The sequence below is a fragment of the Brachyhypopomus gauderio genome, chromosome 8 (genome assembly GCF_052324685.1).
Source record: "Brachyhypopomus gauderio isolate BG-103 chromosome 8, BGAUD_0.2, whole genome shotgun sequence".
NCBI lineage: Eukaryota > Metazoa > Chordata > Actinopteri > Gymnotiformes > Hypopomidae > Brachyhypopomus > Brachyhypopomus gauderio.
Window position 1 is genome coordinate 12,429,941 of NC_135218.1, and position 20,911 is coordinate 12,450,851.

The window sequence follows — 20,911 nt, forward strand, 5'->3', positions numbered from 1 at the left end:
CAAATTCATAGGGATGTTTATTTTTTGGATGTGATATTACAGTACTTAACACACTTCTGTAATGACTTGGAGTTTAATAGCATTTTTGTGTTTGCGCATTTGGTTATGTGTTACTTTGGAATATTCTCTCTTCAATTTTCTTTAATTCTGCAAATCACAAAGCTAACAAAAATAACATCATATTTGTAAAAGAAATATAGTTATTTAAAAAAAAGACATGTATGCCACAAAACACACAAACACTAAAATAAAAAATGTGTTTTGAAGCTTCCAAGAGTGGTTACCAAAAAACCTCCTTTAATTCACAACTCTGTAACATATGAAACATGTTTTTTTCAGGTCAGAAAGTCTTATTTTTTTCAAAAAGTCAAAACTATTTCAATACAAAAATGAAAGCACTATTACTGGTTCTGCTGTAAAAGGCCTGCAGCTATACTTACGACACCCTGAAACATGCAGTAGTCTTCATCGTCGCACACTTGCTGGCGTATGACAGACATTATGTTTGTTTTTGAAATGTAATGCAGATGGACATCAAAGCTCCATTAACACAATTAAGCCTCTAAGGCATGCTGACATTTGGCAGATGAAGATGCACAGAGGGCTATATTTGTATTTTGCCCAAATAAGAATATGCTGGTATGAGTAGGCTATCAAATATCACATTTTTATTCTTTGCACAAGCCTGTTATATCTCAAGAGTAACTGCTTTAGAATTTCTTAGGCTTTCCCATCATAGCCAGTATTGGATCACATTTCCTGTGGAAAGACCTACTGGCTGACAATGGACGCTTAAATTTGCATGACATGTTTGAAGCCAAAAACATTTAGAATCTTTGGACATCCTATAACATCAATGTTTATGCTTATTGAACAGATTTGTTCTGTTTGCTGAACTGACAACTGTTCCAGTACACTGGAATCCCAGTATCACCAAGGGAGTTCGTGGCCGGCTTGTTGACATCTCAGCCTTTGGGGCAGCTTTAGTCCCAAGAGAAGCCTGAGGACCCTCAGAGGTTTTTATTGCGCCATGGTGTAATCCTTTGGCAGCTCTGATCATTTCTTAAAGGTTGTGGAATGAAGCCATACCAATTATATTTTTTTATGACATGTTAAACTTGTATGACCCTTGCAACTCTATACTGGTGACCTTTGGTACCATCTTCATCAAGCTGGGAGCTTTATAGTGGCAGAGGAGGATTACCTGTGGCCATTCAGTGACCTTGTCCCTGTTTCATACTTTATTTATGGTCAAAATGTAAAGGATGAAATAAGACATTTGTTACTTTTAAGTACACTGGAACACTGCTGCTTTTTTGACTGATTTAATTACAGAAATGGCTCTTTATAATTGGGAGGAATAGATTGTATGCACTATGGCTCAGGTAGTGTGTATAGAAACAACAGCTCAGTGCTCTGAAGATGGCTTGGATTTATCATAGGACAAAAATAAAACACTGGTATGGTCATAAGATGCTGCTTAGGAGGGCAAACATTAGTGGGCAAACAGGGTAAAAATTCATGACCAAATGGAGCAGCTCAGACATGATGACCACACATTTAAAACCGCATATAAGAGAGAGCTTGAGACACAGTTCTACAGGCACCCAGCTAAGGTGAGTAACTGAAAGACTCACAATGGTTGAAGCTCTTTTATATTTTCTGTACTTTCTCCATATCAGTTAATCTGTGTCTGTTTTGTAATAATAATAATATCACATGTTGAACATCTTAGAAGTTCTCAGAGGAAAGAGTTCATCAAATGATGGTTGGTGACAAGCATGACACATGAACTTTGTTTTCTTTAACAGTACCACGAAACATCAGCATCAGGGTTCTTGAGAGGCATCAGCCAAGGGTAAATAATGCCTTATCTTGGAGATGTGTTTTATTTAGAAATAGAATAGTTTAAACAATACTTAATTATATTGTTTTCCAAAAAGTCAAGAGGCTTACATAGTTACACAGTGGTACAAGCACAAGTCAAGGAATCGTCTACCTATTATATATGCATCAAGAGTTACATGCGGTTACATAAAATATTGTCACAAAGATAATCTTACTAGGGTAGATGCCACCTCTCTCTCTCTCTCTCTCTCTCTCTCTCTCTGTGTGTATGTGTGTGTGTGTGTGTGTGTGTGTGTGTGTGTTATATCAGTTTAAGAATTCAGAAGTCTTAATTTTCTGTTTCCCTCATATCACCTACTGAATTTTCCAGGTGACCAGGTAAACAAAACATATTTAATAAAAGTTATACTTTGTTACTTTCCAGTAAAGTATCACCGTAATTATGGATGCGGAGATGGAGTGTTTTGGCCCAGCGGCCGTCTTTCTGCGGAAGCCAGAACGAGAGAGGGTTGAGGCACAAAACCTTCCGTTTGATGCTAAAACCGCCTACTATGTGGCTGAGCCAAATGAGATGTACCTCAAAGGTGTCCTCCAGAGCAAAGAGGGAGGCAAAGCCACAGTCAAAACTCTGTGTGGCAAAGTGAGTAGAAAAAATTACAATATTACAAGATTACACTAAGCTGACACAGGTTTGATAGTCATTGTCTGTAACATTTATATTTATTCATCCCTGTATCTGTTAGCTTTAGATACATCCTGAACACGATTTATTTTAATGCCTCCAAATGCACCACCAACTATTTCTTGCCTTAAAGGTCTTGACAGTGAAGGAGGATGACATATATCCCATGAATCCTCCAAAGTTTGATAAGATTGAGGACATGGCCATGATGACCCACCTCAACGAGCCTGCTGTGCTGTATAACCTCAAAGAGCGTTACGCAGCATGGATGATCTATGTGAGTGCGGAAGGTTGTCTGAAGTCCTAAACTGAATCTTGTGGTCACCTTATATTATATTATCATCGCACAGAGCATTATTACTAAGTAGCACTGAGGTAAAATAAATGCATCTCATGTCGTCTCTTTCTGTCTTGCAGACTTATTCTGGGTTGTTCTGTGTCACCGTGAACCCATATAAGTGGCTCCCAGTGTACGACAGTATTGTTGTGGTGGCCTACAGAGGCAAAAAGAGAGTTGAGGCCCCACCCCACATCTTTTCCATCTCTGATAATGCCTACCAGTTCATGCTTACTGGTATGGAGCTTACGGTTTTACTGAATTTCTAGATGATACACACACACACACACACACACACACACACACACACACACACACACATATATGTGTGTATATATGTATATATATATATATATATATATATACTTTATATATATATAGTATATATATACTATATATATATATATATATATATATATATATATATATATATATATATATATATATATATATATATACTTTTTTCATATGTATCTTCCCCTCAGATCGTGAGAACCAGTCAATCCTGATCACGTAAGTCTAAAGGGCTACTCTGTGTTGTAGTTGCAATAAGATTTAGCATATTTGTCACTTTGTCTTGCATTTGTTTGTTGTGCATGTTTACATATTAATTGCTCTTTTGTTATTTACCATTGATCCATTGATCCATGGATTGATACATGGATATGTATTTGTCAGCTGGTCCGCAAAGATGTGATGTAAAAATATGATTTTTGACTGTAATCTTTGTGATGCTAACAGTTACAGAAAAATCCATGCAAGCCAGTCACTCAGTGCAGTGATTTCCACAGTACTAAACACTTTCAACCACTGAAAGATTATCTGAGGGCTTCAGAATTTTGGACTGAAACACAACGCAGTATTGTTTTAAAATTGTGTTTGTAACTTCAGTGGAGAATCTGGTGCAGGAAAGACTGTGAACACCAAGCGTGTCATCCAGTACTTTGCGACAATCGCAGTGTCTGGACAAAAGAAGTCAGAGCCTGTTCCTGGAAAAATGAAGGTTGGAGCAGAAACTATTGGTGTTGCTATCTCGAACAGCACGCAGACAACAATTAAACTTTTGTAATGTTGAAACCTGTAGGGGTCGCTGGAGGATCAGATTATTGCAGCCAACCCTCTACTGGAGGCATATGGTAATGCCAAGACTGTGAGAAATGATAACTCATCTCGCTTTGTAAGTTTTTGTCTTTAAGTATTTATTTGATGAAACAATACAAGCTTTACAAAATTGTAACAATTAGACTGATTTTCTAATGTTGTGTTTAGGGTAAATTTATCAGAATCCATTTTGCGTCCACTGGAAAACTGGCCTCAGCTGATATTGAAACTTGTGAGTTGAAAAAAAAATACAAAAATTAATTAAAAAATTAAATTGAATTTTTTAACCTTTTAAAATTATACCTGTGATTTGTTTTACAGATCTCCTGGAAAAGTCAAGAGTCACTTTCCAGCTATCAGCTGAGAGGAGCTACCACATTTTCTATCAGCTGGCAACTGGCCACAAACCTGAATTGATAGGTAATACAGAACTACTAAAAATGGCAATACTTGGTTATAAAGCAAACCAAGAAAAGTGCAATTTATGCAGTTAATGTCCTAACTGCGTAAACCTCTTTATCTACAACATTTACACCTGCTACAATAGTTACAACAGCTACAGCAGCAGCAGACTGCTGTATATACCAGTAATAATGATCACATTCCTTCAAAAGAATACAAGGGAAATTAAAATGTAAGAGTACAAGGATAAGCATGGTGTCTTCTCCTCTTCAGATGCTCTCTTGATCACCACTAACCCATATGACTACCCGATGATCAGTCACGGGGAGATCACTGTTAAGAGCATCAATGATGTAGAAGAGTTCATCGCTACAGATGTAAGGACCTCTTTGTAGTCTTAATTATTCTGCCTCCATTACTGCTATGTGAACATTGCAGAGCATTAATTGCGTCATGCTGTTACTTCTGTGTTTAGAATTGCATTAATTACCTGAATTTTAAAAAGCGTGTTTTCTTAATTTCCTCAGACAGCCATTGACATCTTGGGCTTCACTGCTGAAGAAAAGATAAGCATTTACAAGCTGACAGGAGCTGCAATGCATCATGGGAATATGAAATTCAAGCAAAAGCAGAGGGAAGAGCAGGCTGAGCCTGATGGCACGGAGGGTAAGTGTGACCTCAGTTCAGCTGACCTCACCTCATTGACCTCACCTCAACTGATTCAGCTTCAAACAACTCACCTTCAACTGACTCACCTTCAAACGACTCAGCTTCAACTGACTCACCTTCAAACAACTCAGCTTCAAATTACTCACCTACAACTAATTCACCTTTCATTGACTCACCTTCAAATGACTCAGCTTCAACGGACTCAGCTTCTACTAAGTAGGAGGGGTCTTGCCAGCCATGAATGTTTTTGATAGATTTGGGACTGAGACACTAACTTGTTAGATCTGTGCTGCTACCTTGCTATAGTGCTGATTCCAAGAACATTGTTGAATGACCATAGAAATTCAGTATTTTCAATTCAATTGATTTTATTTATGTTAGCCCTATTATTTGAATGATAATATAGTCTTGAAGTTACTCTAGTCCACAAAGTCACTACTTTGTTCAATCATTTGAATTTGTACCTATTTCCTCAGTGGCCGATAAAATCGCTTACCTCTTGGGCCTGAACTCAGCTGATATGCTGAAAGCTTTGTGCTTTCCCAGAGTCAAGGTTGGGAACGAATATGTGACCAAAGGGCAAACCGTTCCGCAGGTAATGAAAACTCCTCAAACGTAATTCAAATTCCAGAAAATGAAAGGAAGCTGAAACTGAAATGGCTCTTTTTGCTCTTTTGAAAAGGTGTACAATGCAACCATGGCTCTGTGTAAATCGGTCTATGAAAAAATGTTTTTGTGGATGGTTGTCCGTATCAATGAAATGTTGGACACCAAGCAGCCAAGGCAGTTCTTTATTGGGGTGCTGGATATCGCTGGGTTTGAAATCTTTGATGTAAGTATATAGTAATGGATGGTAAAGATGAAAATGACTCAAAATTCCCGCACTGGTAAGTAACTCAGAAATATCTGTTTTTATGTCATAGTTCAACAGCTTGGAACAGCTGTGCATCAACTTTACTAATGAGAAACTGCAACAGTTTTTCAACCATCATATGTTTGTGCTGGAGCAAGAGGAGTACAAGAAAGAAGGAATTGAGTGGGAGTTCATTGACTTTGGTATGGACTTGGCTGCTTGCATTGAGCTTATTGAGAAGGTAGGTGATGCTTATCTAGTTAACATCATTCTTTTTTCATGGTTAATAAGATGTTCAGTTGTCATCCTCTATGCAAAATATTTTTACCAACAGCCAATGGGCATCTTCTCCATCCTTGAAGAGGAGTGCATGTTCCCCAAGGCCACAGATATGACCTTCAAAAACAAACTTTATGACCAGCACCTTGGTAAAACTGCAACCTTCCAAAAGCCAAAGCCTACTAAAGGCAAGGCGGAGGCTCACTTCTCCTTGGTGCACTATGCTGGCACTGTGGACTACAACATTATTGGCTGGCTGGATAAAAACAAGGACCCCTTGAACGATTCTGTTGTCCAGCTGTACCAGAAGTCTGCACTTAAACTGCTGTCTAATCTGTATGCTTCACATTCATCTACTGAAGGTTTGTTGAAGTCCAATTTAATTATCTAACCAACCACGTAAATGTGAATGTTAATATTATTTTTAATTATATTTTTCCATTCTGAGAGGGGGATTATGTCAAACGTTTGATCCCATTGATTCATTAGTCTTACTTGCACGTCTTTTTCGCATCAGCAGCTGAAGGAAAGAAAGCTGGGAAGAAGAAAGGTGGCTCCTTCCAGACTGTGTCTGCTCTATTCCGGGTAAAACTATCATTGTTAAAATTATAATTTTATAATAATTGTTTAAAAACCCAACTATCATTATATATTTCTCTTAAAGTTTGTGATGCAATGCTAAGCTCTTAGAAAGTCTTTGAGAGAGATGGTTGTTTATTTGGTTGTTATCCAATCCAATAGGAGAACCTGGGCAAGCTTATGACCAACTTGAGAAGCACTCATCCTCACTTTGTGCGCTGCATCATTCCAAATGAATCAAAGACCCCCGGTAACTTCTTAAAATGTCCTTTCCTCACTGTACATATGAATAAAAGTATAAAAGTCCTTTGACAAGGTTCTACACAGGTTCTGACACAAGAGAGTTGAAATGTATTTGATGATAAACACTGCCAATAACACATTTATCTCAACTTTAGGCTTGATGGAGAATTTTTTGGTCATCCACCAGCTGCGTTGTAATGGTGTACTGGAGGGTATCAGAATCTGCAGAAAGGGCTTCCCCAGCAGAATCCTCTATGCTGACTTTAAGCAGAGGTATTTGCTGTACCGCATATGTGATTTCTAAATGTCATTTGTGTATCAGACCAAGGATATCACAGTAGACTATCCAGCAAACTACATTCTACTTCCTTGTAGATCAAACAAAGTGGAAAAACATTTGTGTGCGTCTAATTGAAGTCAGTAAAGAAAAATGTCTTCTTTTTTAGATACAAAGTATTAAATGCCAGCGTAATCCCTGAGGGGCAGTTTATTGACAACAAGAAGGCATCAGAGAAGCTTCTAGGTTCCATAGATGTGGACCATACCCAGTACAAATTTGGACATACCAAGGTAAGATATAGTAACAAAGATTATACCACTTTTCACTAGTGTACTATGTACTCATAATATAAATCAAACCTTGTTTATAGGTGTTCTTCAAAGCTGGACTTTTGGGTCTCCTTGAGGAGATGCGAGATGAAAAGCTTGTGATCCTTGTTACCATGACTCAGGCACTGTGCAGAGGTTTCCTTATGAGAAGGGAGTTTGTCAAGATGATGGAGAGAAGGTTCATACATTTGAACATATGCCACAAAACTGAATGCACTGGTATTATGCAGCAGAAATTAACTTGCTTTTGTCTATTCTATCTAATTTCATAACAGAGAATCTATCTTCACCATCCAGTACAACATCCGTGCATTTGTGAATGTGAAACACTGGCCATGGATGAAGTTGTATTTTAAGATCAAGCCTCTTCTGAAGAGTGCAGAGACAGAGAAGGAAATGGCTGCCATGAAGGAGAACTTTGAAAAGATGAAAGAAGATCTAGCGAAGGCTCTGGCCAAGAAAAAGGAACTTGAAGAAAAAATGGTTACACTACTGCAAGAAAAAAATGACTTGCAGTTACAAGTAGCTGCAGTAAGTTCTAACGAGTCCCTCAACGGAAGACCAGTACCTTTCCTGTCAGGAAAATGTCTTCCAACTGAAGACCAGTAGCTTTCCTGTCAGGAAAATAACTTTAGTTTCATGACAAATATTTCCTTATATTTAATTCTAGGAAGTTGAAAACCTCTCAGATGCCGAGGAGAGATGTGAGGGGCTCATTAAAAGCAAAATCCATCTTGAGGCTAAACTCAAAGAGATAACTGAGAGACTGGAGGATGAAGAGGAGATCAATGCTGAGTTGACTGCCAAGAAAAGGAAACTGGAGGATGAATGTTCTGAGCTGAAGAAGGACATTGATGATTTGGAGCTAACATTGGCAAAAGTGGAAAAGGAGAAACATGCCACTGAAAACAAGGTTTATATTTTAAAGATAAGGCCTTGACTGTTTGATAACTTTTGTTTAAGCAAATGTTGATACGAATGTTTATAAATGTTTTATGTTTTTCTTCAGGCAAAAAACCTAACTGAAGAGATGACTTCTCTAGATGAAACTATTGTCAAGTTAACCAAGGAAAAGAAAGCTCTTCAAGAAGCACATCAGCAGACCCTTGATGATCTCCAAGCAGAGGAAGACAAAGTCAATAGTCTGACCAAAGCCAAAGTTAAGCTTGAACAGCAAGTAGATGATGTAAGTTTACCAGAAATATGGTTGATACCTCTTACACTGTATAAATAAACTACAGTGGTTGGCGTTTCATGTTCTTCTCCATTTGCAATATCCACAATAGCTTGAAGGATCCCTTGAACAAGAGAGGAAACTTCGTATGGACCTTGAAAGAGTAAGGAGAAAACTTGAGGGGGATCTTAAACTGGCTCAGGAATCCATAATGGATCTGGAGAATGATAAGCAGCAGTCAGATGAAAAGCTAAAGAAGTGAGTTCAACTTGTTCACTAAAGGTTCTCGTTCAAATTCATAATCTTTGCAGTAAATATTGTTTTTCCTAACAGGAAAGAATTTGAGGTAAATCAGTTTCTTTGCAAAATTGAGGATGAGCAGTCTCTTGGTGCACAGCTTCAGAAGAAGATAAAAGAACTCCAGGTTAAGCTTTGAAACTTTGTCACTTACTATCATAACGTACTAATCACCGACATTGTTACATGAGCAGTTTAGTGCATGACAGCGTCTCAAATTTATTGCAGGCTCGCATCGAGGAGCTCGAGGAGGAGATTGAGGCCGAGCGCGCCGCCCGTGCCAAGGTGGAGAAGCAGAGGGCCGATCTGTCCAGAGAACTCGAAGAGATCAGCGAACGGCTCGAGGAAGCCGGCGGTGCCACCTCAGCCCAAATCGAGATGAACAAGAAGCGTGAGTCCGAGTTCCAGAAGATGCGTCGCGATCTGGAGGAGTGCACCTTGCAGCACGAGGCCACTGCCGCAGCCCTCCGTAAGAAGCAGGCGGACACCGTGGCCGAGCTGGGCGAGCAGATAGACAACCTCCAGCGGGTGAAGCAGAAGCTAGAGAAGGAGAAGTGTGAATTCAAGATGGAGATCGATGATCTAAGCAGCAGCATGGAGGCTGTATCCAAATCGAAGGTGAATAGTTTAAAAAAAGATACAAACACAAGGAACTGTATTTGTGCGAGTGCAGACCATTAAAAATGTGGCATCTGCGGCTTTTGGACAGGCTAATCTTGAAAAGATGTGTCGTACACTAGAGGACCAGATGAGTGAGATAAAGACAAAGTGTGAGGAGCAATTTCGGCAGCTCAATGACCTTGGTGCCCAAAAGGCACGACTTCAGACTGAAAACGGTAAATGATGCTGAAGTGAAATGACACAAGTCTATGAGCATGAAAACATATAATGGTGGCATCTTAATGAATGGTGTCATGCCAAGGGAAAGACACTCAACTTCAGTTCTGTAATAGGTGAAATGGGACGTCAACTGGAAGAGAAAGAAGCTCTTGTTTCTCAGCTGACTCGAGGCAAGCAAGCTTACACCCAGCAGATTGAGGAGCTCAAAAGGCAAATTGAAGAAGAGGTCAAGGTAAGCTATGGTTCAGAAATCCCACTGTTAAATCAATCCAATTTCTAAGTAGATTTCCTAACGAATGTATCTGGTTTTGATCGAAAGGCAAAGAATGCGCTGGCCCACGCGGTGCAGTCAGCTCGTCACGACTGTGACCTCCTCAGGGAGCAGTATGAAGAAGAGCAAGAGGCCAAAGCCGAGCTGCAGCGTGGCATGTCGAAGGCGAACAGTGAGGTGGCTCAGTGGAGAGCCAAGTATGAGACAGACGCCATCCAGCGCACCGAGGAACTCGAGGACGCCAAGTAAGTCACTCGATGTTCTGACAGCCGTCTATCGAACGTGGAAACAAAGGAATAACGCGGTAACGCTCGCTTGCTTTCCTAAGGAAAAAGCTTGCCCAGCGTCTGCAGGATGCGGAGGAGTCTATTGAAGCGGTGAACGCCAAGTGTTCCTCCCTGGAGAAGACCAAGCAGAGACTGCAGGGTGAAGTGGAAGACCTCATGATTGATGTGGAGAGAGCTAATTCTCTTGCTGCTAACCTTGACAAGAAGCAGAGGAACTTTGACAAGGTGAACCAGCTTGATTTATACATTTTCTATACACAAGTGCTACCATATTGGTTAAAAATCACCAAAATCTCTTTCCTGTCCCCTTTTCGATATGTATTAATCCTTAGAACACAGGTAGTGTCCAACAGTAATGAAACTGTGGTGGGAATAGTGCTAAGGACACTTTCAGCTGAAGTTCATGTTAAACATACATTACATACATTGCAAGTCAGACATGCAAATTGAGCTGGTGATTGTAATTGCTTTAAAGGTCTTGGCAGAATGGAAACAGAAATTTGAGGAGAGCCAAGCAGAACTGGAAGGTTCCCAGAAAGAGGCTCGTACCCTGAGCACTGAGCTTTTCAAGATGAAGAACTCGTATGAAGAAGCTCTAGATCAGCTGGAGACTCTGAAGAGGGAGAACAAAATCTTGCAGCGTGAGTCAAATTCAGCTTCCTGTGAGATGGATATAAGATGTAAACTGCTGGTCTCTATTTGAAATGATCTCTCTTTGTCATTGAGCTTTTATTCAACATGGCATATTATGACTTTCCATACAGAGGAGATCTCAGATTTGAGTGAGCAGCTTGGCGAGACAGGAAAGACTATCCACGAGCTGGAGAAAGCAAAGAAGACAGTGGAGAGTGAGAAGTCAGAAATACAGACAGCCCTGGAGGAAGCTGAGGTGTGTAAAATAGAAATATGCTTCAGAATATCAGAAATAGATTGATCCAGTGAATGTTCCTTACATTTTTCAACCCGATCTCTCAGGCTACTTTGGAGCATGAGGAGTCCAAGATTGTTCGTATCCAGCTTGAACTTAACCAGGTGAAGAGTGATATCGACAGGAGGATGGCTGAGAAGGATGAGGAGATGGAGCAGATGAAGCGAAACAGCCAGAGAGTGATTGATTCCATGCAGACCACTCTGGATTCTGAGATTCGAAGCAGAAATGATGCCCTTAGAATCAAGAAGAAGATGGAGGGTGACCTCAATGAAATGGAGGTTCAGCTAAGCCATGCAAACCGCCAAGCTGCCGAGGCCCAGAAACAGCTCAGGAACGTCCAAGGACAACTTAAGGTTTGTACGCAGAATGAAAGAACGACACTCACATGGGCCAAGATCAAAACAGACAAACGACAACATATCAAACAACAACAACAACAACAATAATAATAATAGGTTACATTTATATAGTGCATTTCATAAACCCAAGGACGCTTAACATCCCATATGAGGGGACATACACTTAGGAAGAATAATGAGAGGTAAAGAGGAAAGTTTTAAGTGGGTTTTTGAAAGAACAACAGTTATGAAGAGATTGAGGCAGAGAGTTCCAGAGTTTTGGGGCAGCAGCACTGAAAGATCTACTGAGAGGATCTAAGGGTGCGAGAGGGACGATAAACCTTGATGGGTTCGGTGAGATATGCAGGAGCAAGACCAGGAAGAGACTTGAATTTTATAGTTGATTATGCAAGTGACAGGTAACCAGTGTAACTGCTGAAGCTCAAAGACTGAAGAAGAGAGAATTGCAGTAATGGAGACGTGAACAGAGGAAGGCGTGAACGAGCATTTTGGCATCGTCATCATCACTGAGGATGGGGTGAAGGCGAGCAATATTGTGCAGGTGGTGGAACGCTGTTTTAGTTATGAATTTTATATGAGCTTCAAAACTAAGTGTTGAGCTGAATAGACAACCAAGGTTCTTGATAGAATGAGAAGGCTTAATGGAAGCACCATCAACATTGATGGTGATGTTAGGGATATCAGGAAGTAGTGATTTTGAGCCTACCAATAAGACCTCAGTTTTATCGGCATTGAGTTTGAGGTAGTTTTGGTGCAGCCAGAGTTTAAGATCAGAGATGCAAGCACTCAGTGTCTGGGCGGAGGCAAAAGGTGAAGCAGTAGATCTGAATGTCATCAGCATAGCAATGGAAATTAAGGCCATGTTTCCGGATGATAATGCCTAAGGGGGAAATGTAGAGAATGAATAAAAGGGGTCCAGGAACAGAACCCTGGGGTATACCTTGAGCAACAGGTATAGTGGAAGATCTTTAGGAGCCTAGTGATATAAATTGTTGCCTGTTGGTGAGATAAGACTGTAGCCAACTAAGAGCCAATCCTGTAACACCGATAGACTGTAATCTAGAAAGAAGAATGTTATGGTTTATTGTGTCAAAAGCAGCAGTGAGGTCCAAGATTACCAGAATGCTGAACAGTCTGGAATCTGCTGCGAGCAGGAGATCGTTTGCAACTCTTAAGAGAGCAGACTCAGTACAGTGTAGAGTCCGAAAACCAGACTAAAAAGGCTCATACAGCATATTACTGGAAAGAAAGTCATGCAGTTGCATGGCAACAATTTTTTCCATTATTTTAGCCATGAATGGGAGGTTCGAGATGGGTCCAAACTCCTAACTGCCCCGTGCTTTTTCGCCAGGATGCTCAGTTGCACCTTGATGAGGCTTTAAGGGGACAAGATGACATGAGAGAGCAGGTCGCCATGGTGGAGCGCAGAAACAATCTGATGCTGGCCGAGATCGAGGAGCTCAGAGCTGCTCTGGAGCAAACCGACAGAGTCCGCAAAGTGGCAGAGCAGGAGCTGGCGGACGTCAGCGAGCGAGTGACTCTGCTTCATTCTCAAGTAAGCAAAAGCAATTCTTAAGTAAGTCGAATGATCTCATTACCAATTTTTAGGTTTAACCTGCAGCATGGTGAACACAGTTTTTTTTGTCACAATTTTTTCTCGTTTTGTTTAGAATACAAGCCTTATCAACACCAAGAAGAAGCTAGACGCTGATCTTGTGCAGATTCAAGGAGAGATGGATGACAGCATTCAGGAAGCACGGAACGCTGAGGAAAAGGCCAAAAAAGCCATCACTGATGTGAATAAAATACTGTACTTCATCACTTAGACACTGTTATCTCACATGGATACTGATACTGTTCATTAGATATTGTTAGATTTCATGGAACACACTGGAAACCATTCACGAGTCTTCATTAAAATACAGCAGTCTCAGCTAAAATTTTTTAACTAAATATTCATTTAAAATTATGTAATGTACAAAAAAAAGAATGTAATGTACAAAGCTTATCCCAAACATTTGTTACTAATCAAGATGTATTGTTGCTGTTAAACCTGTTAAACTATATTATTAAAACAATTCAGGCAGCCATGATGGCGGAGGAGCTGAAGAAGGAGCAGGACACCAGTGCTCATCTGGAGAGGATGAAGAAGAACCTGGAGGTCACAGTCAAGGACCTGCAGCACCGCCTGGACGAGGCCGAGAACTTGGCCATGAAGGGGGGAAAGAAACAACTCCAGAAACTGGAGGCCAGAGTAAGTAATATGTACATATCAACGTAATTCACAGAAGACTGCGTTAGCTACATTAAGTCTAGTATTATTTAAAATTGTTATTTTAGGTTCGTGAGCTAGAGGGTGAAGTTGAAGCTGAACAGAGACATGCAGCTGAATCGATTAAAGGTATTCGCAAATACGAGAGGAGAGTAAAGGAACTCACCTACCAGGTACTGCATTGAGGTGCATCCTCTTTTTGCACCATAAATACCATTATTCACTCCTCCTTTGGAGAAATGCTGAATGATTGAGGAAGTGGCGCCTTTGATGTTTGATGTACCCCGAGCAGTATTAGACACTAAATTGCAATAGGCATTGTGGAAGTGCTTTAAATCTGCAGGTTATATTTATTATTGTCTGATTTGCCTAATGTTCTGATTTGCACAAATTGGCAAGGCTAATCTCTTTTTTCTCTATTTAGAACCTACTTAATCTGTTTATGTATCAGTTCCAAGCCTGGCTAGTTGTTGTGACTTGATACTATAATAAAATACTATAATTAACATAGCATCAGACAAAAAAGTGTAAACAATAAAGAGTGTAACTATGCATTTCTAATGCAGCTGTAACTTTTAAGCCTTTAGAAGACTGAACAAGCACCAACTAATCATTCCTTACAGACTGAAGAGGATAAGAAGAATGTGACCCGGCTGCAGGATCTGGTGGACAAGCTGCAGCTGAAAGTGAAGTCCTATAAGAGACAATACGAGGACTCTGTGAGTGGTCGTCATCTTTTCTGAGATGGTCCATACTAGCCCCCCCCCGATTGAGACTGGGTTTGAATAGGACACTGTTTTTGTAGGTCATATTCACATGTTTACCCATGTAAATAACTGAAATTGGCAGGTATTGTTGTAGCAATGTTAACCATATTGGTTTAGTCACTAAACTTTAGTGGCTTCTAATCAATTAAAAACAAATCAGTGAGCGTTTTGAATGAGTTGACTCATCACCGTATGCACTGTTTTGTTTGTAGGAGGAGCAGGCCAACACTCACCTGTCCAGATTCAGGAAGGTGCAGCATGAGATGGAGGAGGCTCAGGAGAGAGCTGACATCGCTGAGTCCCAGGTCAACAAGCTCAGAGCCAAGAGTCGTGAATTTGGAAAGGTATGTGTTTACACACGTAAAAGAAATCGAGTATATAATAAAATGGATTAACTAAATGAATTACTTTGTTCTGCTCTGTTTGCAGGGTAAAGACGCAGAATAACAGGATGGAACAGAGAAGCAGCTCATACAATATGAGTTCTATTCATCAGCAAAATATTATCCTGGATTATACACACAACCAATAAAAGAGCTTATTATCTAAAAATTGGTCTTTGTGCTCTCCATTTCTGGTCAAAATGATGACTATTAACTACCCACCTAAGTGAATTGATATTATTAAGGAACAACCTCCGATGTGTATCAGTATGTGTCAAAATTCATCTGCTTAAGCTGTGAGCTTCTGTCATATTCTGAGATCCAGTAATGAGTCTGGGACTGAAGGCAGCCTTAATGACACGCTCAATGTCACATTACAACTCCAAAACATAACATTGTTGAATTACTCATTTAAAATCACAAAATCAAATGCACTAGTAGATGCCTGTTCTTATGATTAATTTGAAACCACCTTTAGTGACTAGCTAGATAGAAAAAAAATCCCATGCTTTATTTAAACTCTAAATCAGGATTGCCTGACTTCACTCATGAAAGATCAGCAGGTTGGTGATTTCCATGCAACTGGAAAAGACTCAGCCTCGCCACCACAAGAGGGTGCTGTTGCTCTCGTCACTACGTGCTTGCCGATGCCGCAGTTGTCAGGGCAATGGCGTCTCGTGTTCAGGAAAGTGGTGTCTGTAGCAGCGTAAGATTTAGTCTATTGTGAATAAGTGGCTAAACAGTTGCGCAAATTTCAGAAATGGCTACTTTATGATAAGTTCAGACAGACGGATTGTAATTATGTCACCGTGCACGACAACTGACTGGATATATGGATGTACGCAGTACCGATTCCTGACATGACGTCGCAGCGTAAATGAAACATGCAGGATATCTGAGTCAATGTTGACATCCGTAGGTTAAAAGCCCTGCTGAGTAAGCGCTGTTTTCATCGGATAATATAGCATATCAGAAACTGTAACCAGCGTGTAACGTACTTGTTCATTAATGCGATAGTAGCAAAAATATTTATATTTATTTACACAGCTCATTTGTCCGCCTAGCTAACTAAATACATTATTAATGATCCTTTTTACTACCTAATAGGTGAAACCCGTTGGCCATGGGGACTGTGTGGAGTAGTAGGCTGTGTAATTACGTTTAACTTTTAGCTGCCAGAGGACCATACTGTCACCATCCGTGACCATTCTGGCTGTGTGGGAAATCCGTTTAGTGCATATACGAGTTTTTACAAATAAAATGTTTCTTCGTTGTTAATTAGCCAAAATGACGAAATTTCAGGATACTCCAATGGATGCACCATTGCCAACTTCCCCGCCGTTACTCCGCGAACGAATCCCCGTGCAGAAAAGCAACGTCTGTTCCCGGTCGTACTTTATGGTGGTCATGGTCTTTTTTCACGTGTACATCTTCAACGTTATTGCACTTCTTCTCTACGTGCATTACAATAACGCCTCTAATGCCGTGGGCTCCGACCTTGATTTCACCGGTAGCAGTCACAAAATAGCAGAACAGTTGAATACTGAACCTCCTCCTGACACCAGTTTTACACGAAATATATACCTTCCACGGATCGAGGGAATACGGGTTAGATTTGCTTTGCTTTATTGTTTAAAATGGAAAATTTTGTATTTTTGAAAGTTCTAATTCGGTACAGTATTGATGAGACAATTGTTGTTTCTCAGGTTGGCCATGTCCAAAAAGTGTCTCTGATGCCAGGAAAAACGCACGAGATGAGGACTCTTAGTCTAAAGCCCCTGCTGTTTGGTAAATTATTGTTTACTAAAGTCCTTCAAATTTTGATGTGCATTCTGTTGGACAGGGAGGCACAAACACATCTTTGATCCGAATGTCATGTTGCTGTTGTGTGTGTGTGTGTGTGTGTGTGTGTGTGTGTGTGTGTGTGTGTGTGTGTGTGTGTGTGTGTGTGTGTGTGTGTGCGTGCGTGCGTGTGTGTATGTGTGTGTGTGCGCGCGCATGTGCATTCGTGCATTCCTGCTGCAGAGATCCCAGGTTTCCTCTCGGAGGACGAGTGTGCTGTGGTCATGCGCCTGGCTCAACTCAAGGGCTTGACAGAGAGTCAGGTCATGGTGCCCGAGGGGCAGGAGGAGCTAAACCAGCAGCTCAACCTCAGCCCCGAAGAGATCTTTCATTTGCTTGACCTCAATCAGGATGGTCAGCTGCAGACACATGAGGTGTGTGTGTGTGTGTGTGTGTGTGTGTGTGTGTGTGTGTGTGTGTGTGTGTGTGTGTGTGTGTGTGTGTGTAAATGTCAATGTGCCAGTCCTGTGCTTATATGCATGTATAGGTGTTGTTAATGTTGAAATATATCATATAAACTGCATGCTGTTCCTTTGCCCATGGTGCAGATTTTGACACATTCTCGAGTGAGAGATGGGATCTGGTTAACCCCTGAGAACCTGAGAGAGATCTATGATGGCCTTAAAGTTGACCGGGATAATAATGGTGAAAACAAAATTTTGGAAAATTTAAACCGCAGTCAATTAAGGATAAAACTAATGAAGCAAACAAACAAAAAAAAACCTTAATCATAGATTTTTATTCATAGATTTCTGTGTATATAATGCGTGTTTGTTGCATGCAAAGTGCCATGTGCTGTTGTATAGTCGTTTGTATGTGTTTTCTTTAGGTTTTCTGAGTGTGGAGGAGTTTGGTCAACTGAACAGTGATGCGTTCCAGCGTTTCCTGCTCCAGCGTGGGGTGAAGAAGAGTCACCTGGTGAGGAACAGCAAGCACACGTGGCTCTACCAGGGCCACGGAGCACACCAGGTCCTGCAGGAGCTCCGCAACAGGTACCCCTCCGCCCGCCAGGGCCGTCGCCAGCCCCCTCTCATCTCTCATGTCACTGAAACTGTGCTCCTCTGTCGGACGGCGCAGAGTCATACGTTTGACGAGGCTCCCGTCCTCCCTGGTGGAGCTGAGCGAACCCCTTCAGGTGGTGCATTACGAGCAGGGAGGCCATTACCATGCCCACCATGACAGCGGGCCAGTGTTCCCAGATACCATCTGCACTCACACCCGGCTCGCTGCCAACCTGTCTTCACCTTTCCAGACGTCCTGCAGGTGAGCCAGAGATGTCAGATCGGCTGGCAGCATTGAAGCATTTAAAGTTTCCAGTTATGCAAAATTTCCAGTAGTGCTTCAAAATCATGTCATAAAAATGATTTGATTACTAGAATGGTTTTTAAGTGCTTCGTGTTGTTTCTGCAGGTACATTACTGTCCTGTTCTACTTGAACAGTGTGGAAGAAGGTGGAGAAACCACCTTTCCTGTTGCAGACAACAGAACCTTTGAAGAAGTGGCAAGTTTTACTAACTAAAATAGCTTTAGTTTTCTCTGTGTATATTATGGTTGAATCAAAGCACTAGTTTCAAAACCGTTTTTTGCTTGTATATTCTCCAGTCACTTATACAAAACAACGTAGATCTGTTGGACACAAGGAAGCACTGTGATAAAGGCAACCTGAGAGTGAAGCCCACCAAGGGGACAGCAGTGCTGTGGTACAACTACCTCTCTGATGGCAGAGGTACTGATAAAGAGAACTTCTTTACACCCTTTCATATATTCATCTCCATTGCTTTATATAAGAAATTAACTTTGGAATAATCTGGTCACAATGTAATAATGCCTTTCTGTTTTATAGTGAAATTCTTCTAAACACTTGCGTCGAGGAAAAAAAGCTGTTTTTAAAATGCAGTTGTGTATGTTCCTGAGCTAGTTTGCATGTGTATGTAAGGTTTTGGTATCCCTGCTGATAAAACCTTTCCTCTCTTTAATAACATGTTCACAATACACATGAAATATTAAAACTTTCTTACACTAGACAGTTTAGAAATATTTACACTGTCCTTAAGCTCAGTAGTACACTATTAGGTACTATTAGGTCGTGTAGGTGCCTTTTTCAAGACTGTCAGTGATTTTCTGCCTCATTTACATTAGGCCAGTCTGACCAACTGTATGTGTCATCATCAGACCATCATCAGTTTTTTTCTCCACCTGAAATTTCCAGCCAACATTGGTCGTGAATAGAAAAACACAAGCAACAGATGAGCTAGTTGTAGGAAAGTGTATTTAGAAGTACACACAAAATTCAATATAAATTTAATCTACATGTTCATTTTTTGATTATTGGTATTCATATTGTTTTTGTTTTAATAAATTATTTACCTTATTGGTCTATGGATGAAGTCTATGGATATGTTCTGCATGAGGACTGTGCTCTGCTGCCCCCTGTAGGCTGGGTAGGTGAACAGGATGAATACTCTCTACACGGTGGCTGTATCGTCACTCGAGGGACAAAATGGATCGCCAACAACTGGATCAATGTAGACCCAGACTACCAACGGCAGGTGCGCTACCAGCAGCTTGTATTGCAGGAGAAGGAGTCCCAGGAACAGCAGCCCACAGGCCACCACCAAGAACTGTAAACACACTTATATGCACTTACGCATGCAAAGATACACAGTCACACAAGACCTGTAAATGCACACACATGCATGCGTGACCACAGATCAAGACCTGCAAACATGCATGCACACTTATAGGCTCAGAAACACGGGTTTAACACGTAGGTTCTTGTGCAAACACGCATTGTAAGGGATCATATACCATAACCTGACCACCTGGACTATTGGCTTCATTTTTTTAAGCTGAGCTTTCAAAATGTGGATCCTCTTATCTGATTACCAAGTGTCTGTTAAAGTTACTGGGTAGCAGGAACGAGTTTTTAATACATGTGTGACAAGGTAGAGATGAGTTATTTCTCAGGCTAACACCAGGCTTATGTTGACAGGTTATCTGTACTAATGCTTATGTCCATGCTCTCATGGACAGTACATCCACATAAAACAGTATGCTTCTGTAGCTCTCCTTCAAGCTTGTTTACATTTGTGGAAAGAGGAACAAGAAAGAGGTTCTTGTACACCAAATCCTTTAACTTGGCCTGCTTCAAGTTAAGACCTGCATTGGCAAATATTCAGTAGCACTTGCTACAGAATATACAGCCGAATAAAAGCTTCACCACCTAGATACATCGATACCTGAAGTAGTACTTGTGGTAGGATTCAGGAAGAAGAGCACTGAGATTTATGCAGCTGTGAACATTTTTGGTTTCTCTACATTTGCATTTCTGTATTTGGTAGACACTATTATCCAGAGCAGCTTACAGAGTGAGTCATTGTACAGAGGTAGGCATAGGTGCAGTGTTAGGGGTCTTGCCCAAGGACACATACTAGTGCAGACGAGGTGCTGAACCCCAGTCCCCCACAGGAGATGTCACCATTATTTATTTATGGGAATGCAGCCATATTTTCTAACTTTTGTTTACATATTTATGCAATACCTCCTAAAGAGTGTAAAATAATGTTAACTTGAGGTTCGCTCATTGGTATTAATTACATATTTATTACCACAGATGTCATCAACAACAGCTCATTGGATTTCAGTTTAGTTATTTATTTATTTATTTATTATGGATCCATTTTAACATACCAAGAAAATTATACATCTGGTCATACACCCATTACTTCAGAGAGGAACAAACATGCTTAAATTATCCTTGCACAAACAGATACTCTATATTGGGTTTGAGCTTATTTATTTCTATTTGGTCAATATTGTAAACTTTTTCACCTTATCCAAAGATGTTCAATTGCTGTTTTGATATTTATTTATTATTTATAGTAAC

The 20,911-nt window shown here is 40.5% G+C and overlaps 2 protein-coding genes across 3 annotated transcripts; both read left to right on the forward strand.

The window, feature by feature from the left end:
- The first annotated feature begins 1,565 nt into the window (after positions 1 to 1,565).
- On the forward strand, positions 1,566 to 15,352 carry myhb (myosin, heavy chain b). Of its 2 annotated transcripts, none has more exons than XM_077014503.1 (41): positions 1,566 to 1,616; positions 1,812 to 1,858; positions 2,273 to 2,488; positions 2,664 to 2,807; positions 2,948 to 3,104; positions 3,353 to 3,380; positions 3,759 to 3,870; positions 3,952 to 4,044; positions 4,137 to 4,200; positions 4,290 to 4,388; positions 4,644 to 4,747; positions 4,898 to 5,036; positions 5,516 to 5,634; positions 5,722 to 5,871; positions 5,963 to 6,133; positions 6,227 to 6,533; positions 6,689 to 6,756; positions 6,913 to 7,000; positions 7,149 to 7,266; positions 7,440 to 7,563; positions 7,644 to 7,780; positions 7,878 to 8,133; positions 8,273 to 8,515; positions 8,612 to 8,788; positions 8,889 to 9,034; positions 9,110 to 9,200; positions 9,302 to 9,691; positions 9,783 to 9,909; positions 10,027 to 10,145; positions 10,233 to 10,429; positions 10,513 to 10,696; positions 10,947 to 11,112; positions 11,236 to 11,360; positions 11,447 to 11,755; positions 13,113 to 13,316; positions 13,432 to 13,557; positions 13,845 to 14,015; positions 14,102 to 14,206; positions 14,657 to 14,752; positions 15,013 to 15,144; positions 15,230 to 15,352. In XM_077014503.1, the coding sequence occupies exons 3-41, from the start codon at positions 2,291 to 2,293 to the stop codon at positions 15,245 to 15,247; spliced, it is 5,802 nt and encodes a 1,933-aa protein (XP_076870618.1). In that variant the 5' UTR covers positions 1,566 to 1,616; positions 1,812 to 1,858; positions 2,273 to 2,290; the 3' UTR covers positions 15,248 to 15,352. The 2 variants fall into 2 exon arrangements, with proteins under 2 accessions (XP_076870618.1, XP_076870619.1); XM_077014504.1 differs by having other exon boundaries at positions 6,692 to 6,756.
- Positions 15,353 to 15,819: 467 nt separating this feature from the next.
- Positions 15,820 to 20,873, forward strand: p4htmb (prolyl 4-hydroxylase, transmembrane b). The gene is made up of 9 exons (XM_077014513.1): positions 15,820 to 16,791; positions 16,890 to 16,971; positions 17,209 to 17,399; positions 17,574 to 17,670; positions 17,855 to 18,017; positions 18,103 to 18,288; positions 18,436 to 18,526; positions 18,628 to 18,751; positions 19,462 to 20,873. Exons 1-9 carry the CDS (start codon positions 16,471 to 16,473, stop codon positions 19,650 to 19,652), a joined length of 1,446 nt encoding a protein of 481 aa, XP_076870628.1. The 5' UTR covers positions 15,820 to 16,470; the 3' UTR covers positions 19,653 to 20,873.
- The last annotated feature ends 38 nt before the right edge of the window (positions 20,874 to 20,911 follow it).

Coding starts and splice junctions, on each gene's coding strand:
- myhb (XM_077014503.1), top strand. CDS start 2,291: ATGGATGCGGAGATGGAGTGTTTTGGCCCAGCGGCCGTCTTTCTGCGG. Junction 2,808..2,947: donor ACGCAGCATGGATGATCTAT/GTGAGTGCGGAA, acceptor TCTGTCTTGCAG/ACTTATTCTGGGTTGTTCTG. Junction 5,037..5,515: donor TGAGCCTGATGGCACGGAGG/GTAAGTGTGACC, acceptor CTATTTCCTCAG/TGGCCGATAAAATCGCTTAC.
- p4htmb (XM_077014513.1), top strand. CDS start 16,471: ATGACGAAATTTCAGGATACTCCAATGGATGCACCATTGCCAACTTCC. Junction 16,792..16,889: donor CACGGATCGAGGGAATACGG/GTTAGATTTGCT, acceptor GTTGTTTCTCAG/GTTGGCCATGTCCAAAAAGT. Junction 17,671..17,854: donor AGTTGACCGGGATAATAATG/GTGAAAACAAAA, acceptor TGTTTTCTTTAG/GTTTTCTGAGTGTGGAGGAG.